The sequence below is a fragment of the Balaenoptera acutorostrata genome, chromosome 11 (assembly GCF_949987535.1).
Source record: "Balaenoptera acutorostrata chromosome 11, mBalAcu1.1, whole genome shotgun sequence".
NCBI lineage: Eukaryota > Metazoa > Chordata > Mammalia > Artiodactyla > Balaenopteridae > Balaenoptera > Balaenoptera acutorostrata.
Window position 1 is genome coordinate 70,362,056 of NC_080074.1, and position 15,808 is coordinate 70,377,863.

At 36.7% G+C, this 15,808-nt stretch overlaps 1 protein-coding gene across 9 annotated transcripts in view; it reads right to left on the reverse strand.

Moving 5' to 3' along the window:
- Nucleotides 1–15,808, reverse strand: part of TMEM117 (transmembrane protein 117) — a 535,157-nt gene that overhangs the window by 100,617 nt on the left and 418,732 nt on the right. For 8 of the 9 annotated variants that reach the window (XM_007168344.3, XM_057556894.1, XM_057556895.1 and 5 more), the window contains one exon: nt 4,443–4,602. In XM_007168344.3, coding sequence (XP_007168406.2) covers nt 4,443–4,602 — 160 coding nt within the window. Of the gene's footprint in view, nt 1–1,866; nt 2,020–4,442; nt 4,603–15,808 lie in introns of those variants that run through there. The other variant, XM_057556898.1, reaches the window with a different exon arrangement.

Sequence of the window (15,808 nt, forward strand, 5' to 3'; positions counted from 1 at the left end):
TGTTCATTGCTCTGCTTTTTCAAATTCTAGCTGCCTGTCCTTCTAATCTAATCTCTTCTCTGAAGCTTTCCCTTACTACTCTGGCTACACGTCTACACTGCTCTCTCTCTCTCTCTCTTTTTTTTTTGGTGAACTCCTAAGACACATTTTTGTTCTTTGCTTTACTCTATAACATGCTGTATCTTTAATTCTTATATGTCTTAGGTATATCTTTTCTTCAATCTAGCAGAAAAGATGAGTAGGTGGGATAGAACTGCAAATTAAATACTTATGCAAGGAATTAAAGGAGTATATAAAAGTTAAATGACATAATTATAAATATTAAACGAATTTGAGATAAGATTTCCTCAGAGGGAAGTGTTCTCTACAATTTACTTCTTATGTTCTGTAGTAATGTGTGATTTATATGAGTCATGTTATACTTTACTGGCATCTGTTTATGCCTTAGTTCTAGTGAATTTCCTAAAACTACAGAAATATGTGATACAACAAATAGTTTTCACAATAAATGTACAAAAATTCTATTTAAAATATTCATAAAAATAAATAATTGCAATTTCTCTAAAAGTATTCAGAATTGGCCTACTAATTTTGTTAAAATAAAATCTTTACAGCAGTAGTATCATATTCTAATGGTTTCTTTTCTTTTTTTTTAACCAAACATTAAAATCTCTTTCAATCATAAGTTGAATTTTCCTACCATTAGAAAAGCCTAGGGTCTATTGCTTTTAAATCACTTAATTCTAATGAGGGAAAACCTTTCAGTAAAACTACTGCCTCCATTTCCACCAATTTTGCTACTTTTCTATTTCTCTTTTGTCTAAAATATGTGAATATAAAGTGGATTAGATCAGAGTTTAGTTGGTTATGGACTTGTTAGGACATTTGTATTAGATATTTTTAAAAAGCTTGACTATATATGGCTTCTGGGGCTGTTTCCTTAAATTCACTCTCTCACCACATGCACTAGTTCCTTGCACTTCAACATGATGCTCCCAGAGGGTGACAGAGTTTGCATGAGACTCAGTGCTGAAATGCCACTTCTTTATCCTCATCAAGCAGTTATTACTCTGGGCCTATTGCCGCCCATGTAAGGCTCTGTGCTAGAGAGGCTCCAGGGATATATCATTAAAAGCTATGGTTTCTGCTCTATAGAGCAGGAAAAGGTGAAATGCTGATCTGCAGTTCAGGTAAAATGTGCTGCAGGACTTGCAAGGAGGAATTCATCCCCTGGCTTTACTGAGGGCGTTGGAATGGTCTTCAATGGTAAAGTCTAAATGAGCAGAGCAGGAGAGAGACACAACCTGGGGAGGAAACAGAGGCTCACAGACATCCTGGAATAAGCATGCTGTGGTTGGGGCCAAGCAACAGCCCTCAGGGCTGGGTAGAGCAAGAGCACAGAAGATATGGGAGAAAACACAGCCAAGGGCAGACCGAGGAGAGCCCTGAGAGAGAGCTCCTAGAGTCTGGACTTCATTCTCCAACAATGGGAGTCACTGACAATATTTTTGGTTGAAAAGTGACATATACAACATGGCATTTCAGCTTGGAAGCTTAGGAAGGTGAGCTGTGTAGGGCGTGTGGGACAAGGCGACATTTGGAGGCAGAAGGTTTCACTGGAAATTATTTTACAATAGTATAGAGGAGAGCCAGGACTGGAGTGGTGGCAGAGAAATGAGCAGGAAAGATATGGCTACAAGAGACATAACAAACGATGAATCGATAGGCCTGGCTGGCTGACCAGGTGTTGGGGGAGAGAGAAAAGGAGTTAACAGACCTACTTTGGGGGCCCCATTTTCAACTCCTCCTTGTATTAATTTGGTTTGTGAGGCCCAACCTCTCCCCCTTTTTCTCTGGGACTGCTTCACCCCCAGTCAGTTCACAGATGGATACAGGACAATCCAGTCCCTGCTATTCCTTCCCTGGAATCCAGAATTAGACCCGACAGCCAAGAGTAGTCTCCCTCTGAGGTGTTGGCTGTGGCCATCTTCTTCTACGTGAACTGGAAAGCTGAAAAAGCTGCTTTACAGTAAGAGAGAAAAAGAAAGCAGAAGTGAAAGAAAAAAAAGATGAAAGATGGAGAATAAGAGCTAGGGGTTCCCTGTTACACTTTAGTCTCTGCTTTCATGTGTCCCTAAAATGCTACTGTATCCCTCCACTTTAATTATGCAGGGCATCCTTATAATGCAGTAATACATTTCCCTCTTTGATTAAGCTGGCTTGGCAGTGTTATTGTTACTTGTAGCCAAAATGGTCCAAACTGATATATTCCTCAGCAGGGGCCCTCCATCTTCAGTCAATTGGTGCTCTGGCCACTCTGTAAACACTTCAGGACTTTACTGACTCCACATTTTCACGCCATTTCCTTCATCTAGAATGCCTTTCCCTTCCAAATCCTGCTGACTCTGCCTGCATAAATCCTGACTATCCTTCCTTCCATCTCTCTTTACAAAGTACTTTTTGAGTGAGTCCATAATATCTGCAAATTTTAATGTTACATTTTTCCACTTCAAGTCCCTGATTTTAGTGAACCTATTGCAAGAATAATTAAAACTATATAACGAGGGTAAAAGACGGTGGATGGTAGTAGGAGATCAGGAAATTTCTGCTCTCACATATACAAATTTAAACAAATTAAAAGATAACGGTCTACTTGGCTACTAATACCTTTGACTTTAAGATGGGTTCAAAGAGGTACCAGTAGGCCACTTGGCCAAAGCAGATATTTTACATATAATAGTATATTAGTTAGGAGGAGTACTAGATGAAAAAAGATAAAATAGCCTTTAAAAAGTAATGCACGGGCTTCCCTGGTGGCGCAGTGGTTGAGAACCTGCCTGCTAATGCAGGAGACGTGGGTTCGGGCCCTGGCCTGGGAAGATCCCGCGTGCCGCGGAGCGGCTGGGCCCATGGGCCACGGTTGCTGAGCCTGCGCGTCTGGAGCCTGTGCTCCGCAGCGGGAGAGGCCACGATGGTGAGAGGCCTGCGCAGCGCGATGAGGAGTGGCCCCCACTTGCCGCAGCTAGAGAAAGCCCTCGCACAGGGACGAGGACCCAGCACAGCCAAAAATAAATAAATAAATAAATAAATTAAAAAAAAAAAAAAAAAACTAGGAAAAATTAGTCTGAGATTTAGAAAGAGCAACTAAATAATTAAAAAAAAAAAAAAAAAGTAATGCACGACATTATTGCATAAGTTCTATAAATTAAATTTTATAAATATCCAGAGGAGGTCCTATAGCAAGTGAGAGATAGATATGGAACCTGCCAATGCTTCCTTACTCAAAGTCCAGGTCTTTCTTCACTATGCTAAACTATCCCATGGGAAATAAAAAAAGAAATACATCAATTTTTAGATGAGACAAAGAATTCAACTTCATTTAATTTTTAAAAACAATAATGTATTTTAAATCATCATCTATTAAAATAATAATATACTCTAGGAACCATCTTGAGCCTCACACCTCGGCTATGTTATATACCAAAAAAACCCAAAAACCAAAACAAAACAAAAACATGCCAGATTGTTATTCTCTTTCAAAACACTAACACTAAAACACTTAATCTCTTATAAAGGCTTCTCTTTGCCTGTAGCAATGAGAAAACCAATCTGCTATCCTGTGAAATCTCACATAAATTCAGAACACAATGAAGTTTACTTTCCCTTCAGCAATGGAGCCTTTGTTCTGGTCACTTACAATACCTCTGGAGAGGAAAACACAAAATTGCCTTATGAAAGCAATAAGAAAATGTCTAGCAAATGGAAGGGCATTTAATGAACAAGATAAAGTACCAAGTAATAGTTAATGTCTCTTTCCTCTCGATTCAGAGGAACACCCCTAAGACCTCAAAGCATTCACAGCAGAAGATTACACGAGTAGCACTGGTGAGCACGATGCCATTGTACAAAGAATCTGTTGCTAAGCAGGGCAGAAATATTGTTTACATGAAAATGGAATGATCTCTGGTGAATACTGAAAGAAAGTGATAATTTCCATAACCAGAAAAAGCATTTTTATATTATTCCATTTCAACTGCTCTAAAACCCTAAGTTGCTTTGGCAATTGCTTATCCCTGCTTTGTTGGCTTATATCATCCTCATCTCTGCAGCTTTCCATTTACTAAATGGCAGGCTTATTTTTGTTTTGTTTTGTTTTTTTCCCTGAAGCTTTGGCAAAAATACCACAACTATTCTGTATGGTTTCCAGGGGCCACCTTTCAATGGTCATACAATGACTTTTTGGTGCCCTTCTCATAAAAGCCCAGTTGGTTTATCCTCTCAGTAAAATTGCTGAAAATATGATCAGAGAAGACTCCATTTACAGCAACTGTAAACTATGCATTTCTCTAGCTTTACGGAGCCTTTCACTCTACAGTGTTTGTTTACTGAGAACAAAGCATGGAGTGGCTTCAGTGAGAGGAGGAAAATACAAAGCCACTTACCTGCATTACAATAAGGAGGTCAAAGACCAAGATGAAAGAAGCCAGGAAGGCTCTGGAAACTTCATCACTGGGCAAAAATCCCCGATTCAGCTTGTCCCAGCTGATCCAGTCAGTTGTAATGACAAGTACAACCACAGATGTCAGAGTGAAAAGAACCGTCCTGAAAGGAACAAGACACTCAGTAAAGAACATTAGACGTAATAATATAAACAGTGCAGAGTGCATGTGATCTCCTGTATTAAAAGTCTACCCCTTGCCAAGTACCTATCCTAAGGCATAGTCACCAAAGGAAGATGAAAAAAGAAGCAAATTAAAAGCTTTCTTTCAAAAGCAATTAGAAAAATGTATGACAGCATCTCTTCCAAGATTTTCCCTAAAGGGCAATAAGGTAATGGTTATAGAACAAATAGTTAACAATAAAATATTACAAATAATCTTGGTTAGTGCAATATATGTCCCAAAGAGAGCATTGGTTGTAACTCTCATTACACGTACATTGTTTTACTGAGGGTGGTGAACAAACATATATAGGAACATAAGGCAGATGGGTAAGGAAGTCTTTGGATTCCATGGTTATCCTACAAAAGAGAGGGAAGATAGACTGGTCCCTTCATTATTCCCTAGCCTGATGAGCTCTGTAGAGGAACCACCTCTACGTGCCAACCACGTAGCCTCTTCTCCTCATGGTACTCATATCATAGATATCCTGTGGCCTAGTGACTTGTCCAGGTCACACCATGTCTAACCCTCCATCCGTCGTTATAAGATACTAGGGGCCTGAGATTTTTCTCTTACTTATTTTTGTAGCCCCCGTAAAATCTTACATAATTATATGCAGATGGAGTTCAAAGAATGTTTGTTGAAATTGTAACAATTATCAATTAAGCTTTTTATAGAAATCAAAAAATATTTAAAATAGTCTTTAATATTGACATTCAAAGTAAATTGGAAATCCGGGCAGTGAAAATTGAATCTGTCAGAGAATTGTCCATAATGTTGTAAAGCCTCTGCTTTCAGAGCTATATTTGTATATAGAGATTGTTTTAAATTATAAAAAGGAAAATAAAGAACAACAAATATTTTGAAAATAATTTTAATGTAAAGGAATAAATAAATAAGAGAAAAGAAAAATGGAATAATATGAATCATCCTGGAATTCTCTTAACAATTGAACAGAATACAAATTTCTAAACTGAAATTTTGGCTTTCCTCTTCACAACTTTTTATTTGGAACAAGTTATACTCTGATAAAATAAGTATAATGAGCTCCTCTTTAGATTTTTCCCCCATGAATAGAAAAGATACATTTTTTTTTAATTTTGGAAAATAAAATTTTTTCAAAAATTTACTTACTTTATTAAAATTGCAGACTCTCAAAAGAATTTGACTCATGATCTCCAAAACATAAATTAAAAATTATCTTTGCTACTGTTTAGAGTATCTTTGAGCATTTCCAGAAATTCAAATGGATTAAATGAGCATGGGAGAAATCCAAAATAATTATTAAAATACAATAGAAAGAAATTGCAAATATTATATAGTCAAACATAAGAATATTGGAATTTTAAACAAAATTTTCTCCAGGTTAAGTTGATTCATTTGTTTTTGTCTTTTTGAGTTTGATAAACTTCAAGGAAATTTGAATGCAATTACCACAATTTCTTTTGTCAACAAGGAATATAACAACTTCCATGAAGAACAGATAAATATTGACTATTCTTTGAATCTCCTTTTGGTAATAAGGGTATTTCCTCATCACTCTTGGCTTTTCATATGTGTGTTTCACAAGGATGCTATGAATATATATAATTCTTCAGGATGTACTGTATGACCGTACAGGTTGGTAAATGGATGGGATCCCAATTCTCTCAAGCTCCCCCTTCTTTTCCTCCCCAGCTTCCTTCACAAGGCCCCACACCTTCCTGTTATCTAGCACTACAGGGTGAAGTCTTGGTGAAACATGGGTACTCTAGCACCTCACTCCAACTCTATGGCCAGCATCCATCCTATTGTTTCAAGCCTGTGGTTGACAGGTTAGTATTTTTTTGATGTGGACCATTTTAAAATTCTTTATTGAATTTGTTACAATATTGCTTCTGTTTTTTTTTTTTTTTTTTATGTTTTGGTTTTTTGGCCCCGAGGCATATGGGATCTTAGTTCCCCAACCAGGGAAAAATGAACCCATGCCCCCTGCGTTGGAAGGCAAAGTCTTAACCACCGGAATGCCAGGGAAGTCCCGACAGGTTAGTATTTTTAATATCATCCCTGCATTTTCCCCAAGAGCTACCTGGAAACTTCTTTTTGTGAAGACAAATGATTACATTGGAATTCATACTCTAATGTTACTTTGTTGGTCTAGATATGTAAACTGTTACTGTAAAATTAAATACTAATGCAGAGGAATATTTTTAGGTGACAAAATCTGAGATTTTGGAATAAGTGTTTGCTGAGCAATCACAAACCTCATCTATTACAAGATTTATAAAGGAGTTATTCTTTTTTTAAAATCTATCTTATTGAAGAATAGTTGATTTACAATGTTGCGTTAATTTCTGCTGTACAGCAAAGTGATTTAGTTATACATATATATACATTCTTTTTCATATCCTTTTCCATTATGGTTTATCACAGGGTATTGAATATAGTTCCTTGGGCTATTCAGTAGGACCTTGTTGTTTATCCATTCTATATATAACTGTTTGCATCTGCTAATCTCAAACTCCCAATTCATCCTCCCTTACCCCCTCCCCCTTGGCAACCACAAATCTGTTCAAAGGAGTTATTCTTATTCATGCTAACAATCTCATTGTGAATAAAGTCATTAAAATTAATCATTAAAACTCTTTGGTAATTAGAATTTATCATAAAGCCTGTTGCATAAGAGCTTCTTGAGGTCAAATGTGCACCAATTCATGTCTTAGATGTTTGCTTTATTTGATACATTTCATTTATCCAATATATAATAATACTCTTCCTAAGACCTTTTCATAGGTGTTTTCCTGGCTTTATTAAGTACTTCTGTTTTGACAAAGAGTATTGCTACAGATCTTAAGAAAAAGTTACTGGTAATATTTTATTACTCTAAAGGGAAATTAAAGGAGGTATTCTGCCCTATATTTAATATTTAATACTACAAAAAGAATAAAAATGGCAATCATTAAATATGAATGCATATAGCTCAGAGAAAGAGCTGTAAAAATAAAGTCAAGAGAATGGAAAAAAGAAAAGGAGAAGGGGGACCAAAATACATTAATTGGTCATTCCACTTCCAAAATTATATTCAATGCCTTATCTAGATATAGGTATGGAAGCAAATGTATTGCTTGTGGTTTGTTTTTCTGAGCCACATCTTGTAAAATTGATAGACTTTACCATGCTATGATAATTCAGTTAAAACACCAGTTTAAAAGAGCGATGACTCAATTACAAATTACTGTTACTGTCATATGCCACTTATAATGTGCCAGGGTCTGGTATAAGAGCTTTACACAAAATAGTATAATCTGTACTACAAGCCTACTGTCACTACCTCCAATTTACAAGTGCAGAGACTGAGTCACAGAAAGTTCAAATAACTGGACCTGAGTTAAAGACTTTATACATTATATAAGATATAAGATGATTCAAACCTAGGCTGGCTCATGACAATATGTGTCACAACCATTGTACGTATTGTCTCTCATAGGAAGCACTTGACTTTACACTCTTGTTACTAGGTCTGTAGCTAAGATTTCACTTATTTTCCATTTTTATTGTAAGTATAATGTTGGAAAATTATCATCCAGGAGTACTTAATATTGAAAAGTAAAACTCACAGAGACTCTGACAAGGACTGACAGGAAACAGTTAAAAGGGATATTTTCATGGCAGTGAAAATGGAACCTCAGGGATGCTAATCTTCAATGCAGCATCCTTGGGTTTTTATTTAACCAGTATGGTTGAAAAGATGTTTACTCTGGATCACGATTCTTGGGAGTTTCAGCTTCTCTTTTTAAATAGCATCCAATTAAACAATTATCTGGATTATTTCCTTTCAATATGCAGCCAGCACCAGCAGGACATCCTGGCTCATCAATTCTACCGTCTCTGGTTTCTGGCCACCAGTCAAAGGGAAAGAACTCATACATAATTATCAGCTCAGCTCTCACTTCCCTGTTTTCAGATTTCCAGTTTGTTTGCTTTTCCTCAATTGTTGCTAATTCCTCTTAGATTAATAGGAATTATAATGTGAGACCAAGAAGCGTTAACAGAGCTTTTTTAATTCACTGCTTCCCAATCTCTGGGCTGGGCTCCTGGGAACCACAGAGTTGCTATGAAGTTTGAATTTATATGTGCACTATGAGTTGTCTGTAAAGTGAAAAAATGAAATGTTTCCAGAGAGGTTAGGGGACTCACGCATGTCACACAGACTGCTAGGGACAGAACTACCATGAGAACTGACTCTGAGCAAGGACTTGCCCTGTAGTAAACCACTTTCTCTCTTTTGCTAAAAATCTTCAGATATGCTAAAAATTTTAATATAATCTGGATCTCATCTGGAAACATACTTTATAGCCTACTCAAATATCTATTGTGTATGTTGACTGGAAACAGAGTAGTACATATAAATGAATCAAGATAATCCCCCAATTTGGTTTAATTCATAGTCTAAACCACTCTTTCACACTAATTTCTGGATTTTAAAAAAATACTGAACTTCTATTTTAAGTAACTAAACTAGTTAATATTGCTTTTCTTCTTCAAATCTTAACCACTTTAAGATAGACTTATTGCATAGTTAAATAGCCTGAAATCAGGGATTAAATCAAGAGAGAGAAGAACTGGCATTAGGCCTCGATTATCCACAGAGGGCTAACTCAGCGTTAATTATCACACGATTTCATTTTGATTAAACCAGGCCGCAGGAATGTACAGAATCTCCTAACTAAAAGAATATATGTTGAGCCAAACAAAATTGCCAAAATTTGACCATGTTTTATCCTACTAAAAATAGCAATTTCATGTGATTCAACATAATAAATATGCTTTTATGTGTTTTAATATATTAGCCATTATTCATGTTCTAAAATGTTTATAATCTTTGATTCCAGTCATGAATGTCATATTCCTTTCTGATCTTGCTGCACAATTACTGTGATGGCTAAAGGAAGAAAAAATCACTTTAATTTCTTTCTATAATACTTGTGTTAAAATGTTGGAACTCAATCAAAACAAGTCAGATCGTGTTTCATGTTTTCTCATAGCAATATAAAAATCTGCAAATCTTATTAAAAATGAAAGGTTTAATGTTATCACTACAAAAAAGAATGAATGCACGGATCAAGATAGCAAATTTAATCTCACAATTAAGTTAGATATAGTCTCATATTTCAAAGTACGAAATACGTGAAATGAAATGTGGCATGGCAATAGAATTTTAAATGATTTAATATCATAATTTCTCACCATGTGGTTTAGAGGGAAAAATACAACAAGCAGGCATAAACAGAAGAATGCTTTCCTTCACTTTTCATTGCAAAACTGAGAGCCAGTTCAAGCAACCAGTTCCATTCTGAATACCAACTACCAGCACACAGAAGTCACAGATGGCCATGAGAGAATGCTGACACTTTCCATTTTGCTTGTTTTAATGATCAATGTTGCCATTGCAACTCTGTTAGTAAAACAATCACCACTTGGGTCCTCAAGCCAGTTCATCCTGAAATTCATGAGTTTACTCAGCACTGTAGCCTAGCTGATGAAGTCAAGATTGCTCCTTAGAAGTCTGTAAGGAAATGGTTTTAGTGTCCTTCCAGTTTCCCACTCTTGGGATCAGGAAGCACCAAGGGAACACAAAGGTGATGCTTGCTAAGTGACCTAGGGAGGGAGCACAGCTTCTCCATGTGGCTTTCATTAAGTAAATGTCACAGTCAGTTCTTGGCCAACCTGAACACACTTGTTAAGATAGGATCCCTGAGAAAGAAGATGTAGTTATTAACTTGTCTTATTTGTGGCTGCATTGGGATCTGGAGTCTATAAAGGAAATTATTAGACTCTAATGTTGTCCATTAAAGTATATATTTATGTGTTATTTATCTTTATATCTGTCTATTATTCCATGAAGGAAAGTGCTCTGAACACAGCAGGAGCTCAAAAAACACTGAGCAAATTGAAATGAAGAAGGAACTTGGTAACTCTTGTTCCTGAAAGGGCATGAAAGAGGTGGCTGAAAAAGGCACCTCTGGGTTGGGCCATTTGGCCACGCAGATTGTACTTTATGTGGACAGTGTCCTGGCATCCTAATCTATGTAAACAATGTCCCTTGGAGTTCTGCAGTGTCCAACCATTGCAACTTTATGTGGAGCCCTGGCCATTGGCAATCTTGATATAAGAGGTGGAAATGAAATGACCACATTTCTTTTAGTGGCTTGAATTCTTCTACCTATGTTTGAGTGATGTTAGTTTACTCAGAGGTTCTTAAAAGTAGCTTATTGATACAGAGCAGAGTTAGTCTTGTTCAGGAGAAATCATTTTAGTTTCTTTGTGTTTCATAGTTTTAGGTGTGGAATAAAACACATGTTCTAGGAAAAAGTACTTAGTAGACTGCAAAGTCCTTAGGATTTGGGCTGTGTCATTCATTACTGATTATCAATGACCAGCACACTGTTGATATTTAAAAAACAGTATGAATAAATCAATCTATTTAACCTGATGTAGGAAATACTTATCCCTTACCCTTCACCAAGTTCAGATACTTCTGCAACACATGGTACTTCCTCCAGTATTTACAGAGCAAAGAAAGAGGCCTGTGGAATGCAAAATTAGGCTGCATGAACTTAATGGGCATGTTAATCCTCTGTGTCTCTTAGCAGACTCACCAGCCCAATTTTTCTTCCTAGTGAATTACCTTGTAATTACTAAATAATTCACCAATTCAGTAGAATGAAGCATACGAGATATACTCTACTAATTGTTACCCCAGGTATAAAATATTACCACAAGTTCAGTAATGAAAGTGGTAATAAAGATAAGGCTATAAATAAATGCTCATTAACTACAGATAATGCCAGCAAGAACTATATCCATTATTGTTTATTTAATGAAAATAAAATGATAGCTATGATACTCCAAACATACTTTTGACTTTTCAAAATGCAAAGTAGAAAATTTAAGTTAAACATACCATGTTGCATTTTTTTCCTGTTAAATTTGCCTTTTTAAAAAATAAGAAAATCTAGGATCTTCTGGGGTGAGCAGGACGAAAGTATGCTTTATTTGATTTAAAAAATAGGATGAATTTACATACTGGCTTAAAAATAAAGGTTCAGGTAAAATTTTGTGACTTTGTTGAAGCCAGCCAAGATGTTTACATAAGTCAAACCAAGACCAAAAGTATATTTTCAGTATCATTTCAAATATCTCTTGAAGATGTATCATCAGGACACTGTCCATTGGGAAGAATGCTTTCAGAACTCTCCACAAGTATCCCTGGAAGAAAGAATCTTTTCAAAGACATTGGGGACATGATATAATGGCTAGGAAAGTAGTCATTATGAACATAAGATACTTTCTTTTGGGCTTCCCTGGTGGCGCAGTGGTTGAGAATCTGCCTGCCAATACAGGGGACACGGGTTCGAGCCCTGGTCTGGGAAGATCCCACGTGCCGCGGAGCGACTAGGCCCGTGAGCCACAGCTGCTGAGCCTGCGCGTCTGGAGCCTGTGCCCCGCAGCGGGAGGGGCCGCGATAGTGAAAGGCCCGCGCACCGCGATGAAGAGCGGTCCCCGCGCCGCGATGAAGAGTGGCCCCCACTTGCCGCAGCTAGAGAAAGCCCTCGCACGAACCGAAGACCCAGCACAGCCAAAAATAAAAAAATAAACAAATAAATAAATAAAAAAAAAAAAAAAAAAAAAAAAAAAAGATACTTTCTTTTATGAAAGAAGACTACAAAATAGACCCCAGGAACAGAAAAATTCCCTAAAGTTATGCAAAAATATTTAAAGGCAATAATGTCATGTCACAATGGAAGATCAAAAAATTAATATTAGGTTTCATAAGGGACATGATTCATTCTTGAATTCTAATGGAAAAGATTTTTTAAAACATCTAAAGCTTTATGACCGCAGATATATATTTATTTTCTCTTGGGAACCTGTGAAGAATCTTTGATTTATTTATAAATAATTCAGGACCAGCTAGAAAAAAAAAAAAAACTACCTCACTGAAAAATAGGGAAAGAGCATGTTGGCACTAGTGATCAGAGGACCAACTTATAAATTTGATTTAATTAAGAATGGAGGGCTTCCCTGGTGGCACAGTGGTTGAGAATCTGCCTGCCAATGCAGGGGACACGGGTTCAAGCCCTGGTCTGGGAAGATCCCACATGCTGCAGAGCAACTAGGCCCGTGAGCCACAATTACTGAGCCTGCGCGTCTGGAGCCTGTGCTCCGCAACAAGAGAGGCCGCGATAATGAGAGGCCCGTGCACCGCGATGAAGAATGGCCCCCACTTGCCGCAACTAGAGAAAGCCCTTGCACAGAAACGAAGACCCAACAGAGCCATAAAAAAAAAAAAAAAGAATAGATTGTTGGCAATTTAAAAGCAGATCATCCACCTTGCCTGGTCAACCCAGTGGAGAATTTTGAAGCTACGTAAAAGTGTAATTTAATCAAGAATTTAGATAGCTCCTTGGTAGAAAATGCTATTTCAAGTAATGTACAAGATTGAAAAACAGTGCTGCTTTTTGAAATAGAAAGTCATATTGTAATGCATGCAAGGGCGCAGAGAATTCAAGAAACATTTATTGAGCATATAAGGCACAGACATAAATTGAAGGGACATAGGAATGATCTCTGCCCTTAAGGAACTTGTCACCAGCTAAAGGATGGCAATATATACAAAACAATCAAACCTGAAGTTAAGCAAAAACCATGATGCTATGGAAATTTTCAGGAATATCTGATTTATTTTTATTCAGGTATGAAAAGTAGCTAGGACATTTAATGAAATTAGACCTAAAAAATGAGTAGATTGCAATAGTGGAATGGATATTGCAGGCAAAAGACAAATTTGAAAGAAAATATGGAAATGGTAGTGGGTGGTAGTGAAGTATTAGGGAAGAGTGCCAGATGTTTCCAAAGTTTCTAGATTGTGTGACTAAAAAGATTGTGACGTCACTAACTGAAGTGAGAAATATGAAAGAAACCAGGAATGAAATATTACGAATCCTGTTTTGAACACCTTGTTGAGTTTAAGGAGCTGGTAGGACATCTATACAGGAATGAATAATAGTCAACTGGAGATAGGAATCTGGGTCAAGGAAAGATCAGGCCCTGAATTTTGATTCATTCAAATACAAGTAATTGTTAAAGACATGAAGATTAATAAGATTTTTCAGATAAAAAAAGAAAAAGGAATAAAAAGAACAAAGAAAATCAAGGACAGAGTCTTGAAAATCACCTCTTTTTATGGTATATCCAGAGAAGGCTGAAGGATGACAAGGCCATAGACATATGACATGATATATGAAGAAATCCAAAATAAAACAATATTATAGAAGCCAGAGAGAAAGATAATTTCAGGAATGAATCTGTGGTCAAAACCCCCAAGTACTCCCTAGAGGTTTTATGGGATACAGACTGAAGATGGACCACTGTTGAGCACACTTCTTTCTTTAACACGACTCCTTTGAAAATTGCAAAATTGGATGTAAATATAGTTTCAGATATTTGCTCTGTAAACTCAGATATGGGCCTAATTTGTGTTCTGCCCCCAGGATCTCTACTAGCGAAGAGGAAGAGACAACTGAGGAAATTATTTGGGTAATCAATTTAAAACCATTTGGTTGCAATTAGCCAAGTAATTGACAATTTTATTAGAGTTTATGCAAATATCGCAAACAAAATCATTGTTTTGCAGGATGGCTTCAGTCCTGGAGGGAAGTTAAAGCACAGATTGACAAAGAATAGAATGTAGACAATTGCAGTAATACATGAATGATATGGGTATAATGATACAGAGGATAATTAAAAAATATATTTGAAAGCAAAATTAATAGAACTTATGCTAAACTCGGATAATACTTATTGAAATAGGGAAGTTGGAAAGAAAGTTGGTTTGAGAACAGACTATGAGATGGCTATTCAGAGAGCTGCAGAAACCTATATTTGCCCTGGTAGTACCCTGGGCCCTGCAAGTGGGCAAAATTCTAAGATGACCTTCAATGATCCTTGACCTTGTACAATCTCCTCCCCTTGAGTCTGGGCAGAACCTATGAATACTGTGAGGTATCATTCCTGTGATTATGTTACTTTATATGTCAGAAGGGATATTTGCAGACTTAATTAAGATTACTAATCAGTTGGCCTTGGGTTACTCAAATGGGAGATTATCTGGGTGGGCCTAACCTAATGGTATGAGCTCTTTAAAAACAGAGAGTTTTCTCTGGCTGGTTAACAGTAGAGGCAGTTGGAGAGATTTGCAGTGTGAGAGGGAGGTTCTCTGTTGTTGAGATGGAGGGTATCATGGGACAAGAATATGAGAGACCCTCTAGGAGCTGAAAACAGCCCTGGCAGACAGCATGAAAATGGGGATGTCAGTCCTCTAACTACAAGGAACTGAAATCTGCCAACAACAGAAAGGAGCTTGGAAAGGACCCTGTGCTCCAGATGAGAAGCCAGCTGACAACTTGACTAAAGCCTGGCCAGAGAATCCAGCCACATCTTGCCAGCCCTGACCTACAGACTAGAAGAAAATAAATGAGTGTTTTTTTTTTTTTTAAACACTAAGTTTGTGGTGATTTGTTATACAGCAATAGAAAATGAATACAGCTCTAGAAATTTAGGATTCTTGGGATCCTAAAATAATTGCTTATTGGAAATATTTCCAAGCCACATATAGAAATGCTTAGCTCTTAAAATCTGAGATAATTAAGATCAATTAAAATCATTACCTAGCCAATCTGGAAAATAAACCCAGGCTTCTGTGAAACATCTAATCACAGGAAAATGCTCACTGAATTAAAAAACCAAAATTAGCTTTAAAAAAAGTTTTGGTCCAGCTTCTTGTCTTCAAGTGCATAAATAATTGTACAGGGAAGATTCTATCGATGTCTTTTCTTAAAATGTAACAAGAAAAAACGATGCTTTCAAAATGCATCCAAGCATATTAAAATGCCACCTAATACCTAAATGCAATTTCTCTTAGTTAAATTTAACTATCCTTACACTAAAAGGTTATTAGTCAGAATCTACTCCATGAGAAAAACTCTTCATATATTTAAAAAGAAAACCTTGTCAAGGGAAAGAGAAGAACAGGCTTTTGGTCATGGCTTATAGTACTTATTTATGTGTACTCAGAAAAGTCAGTTACCCTCTCAGAATTAATTTCT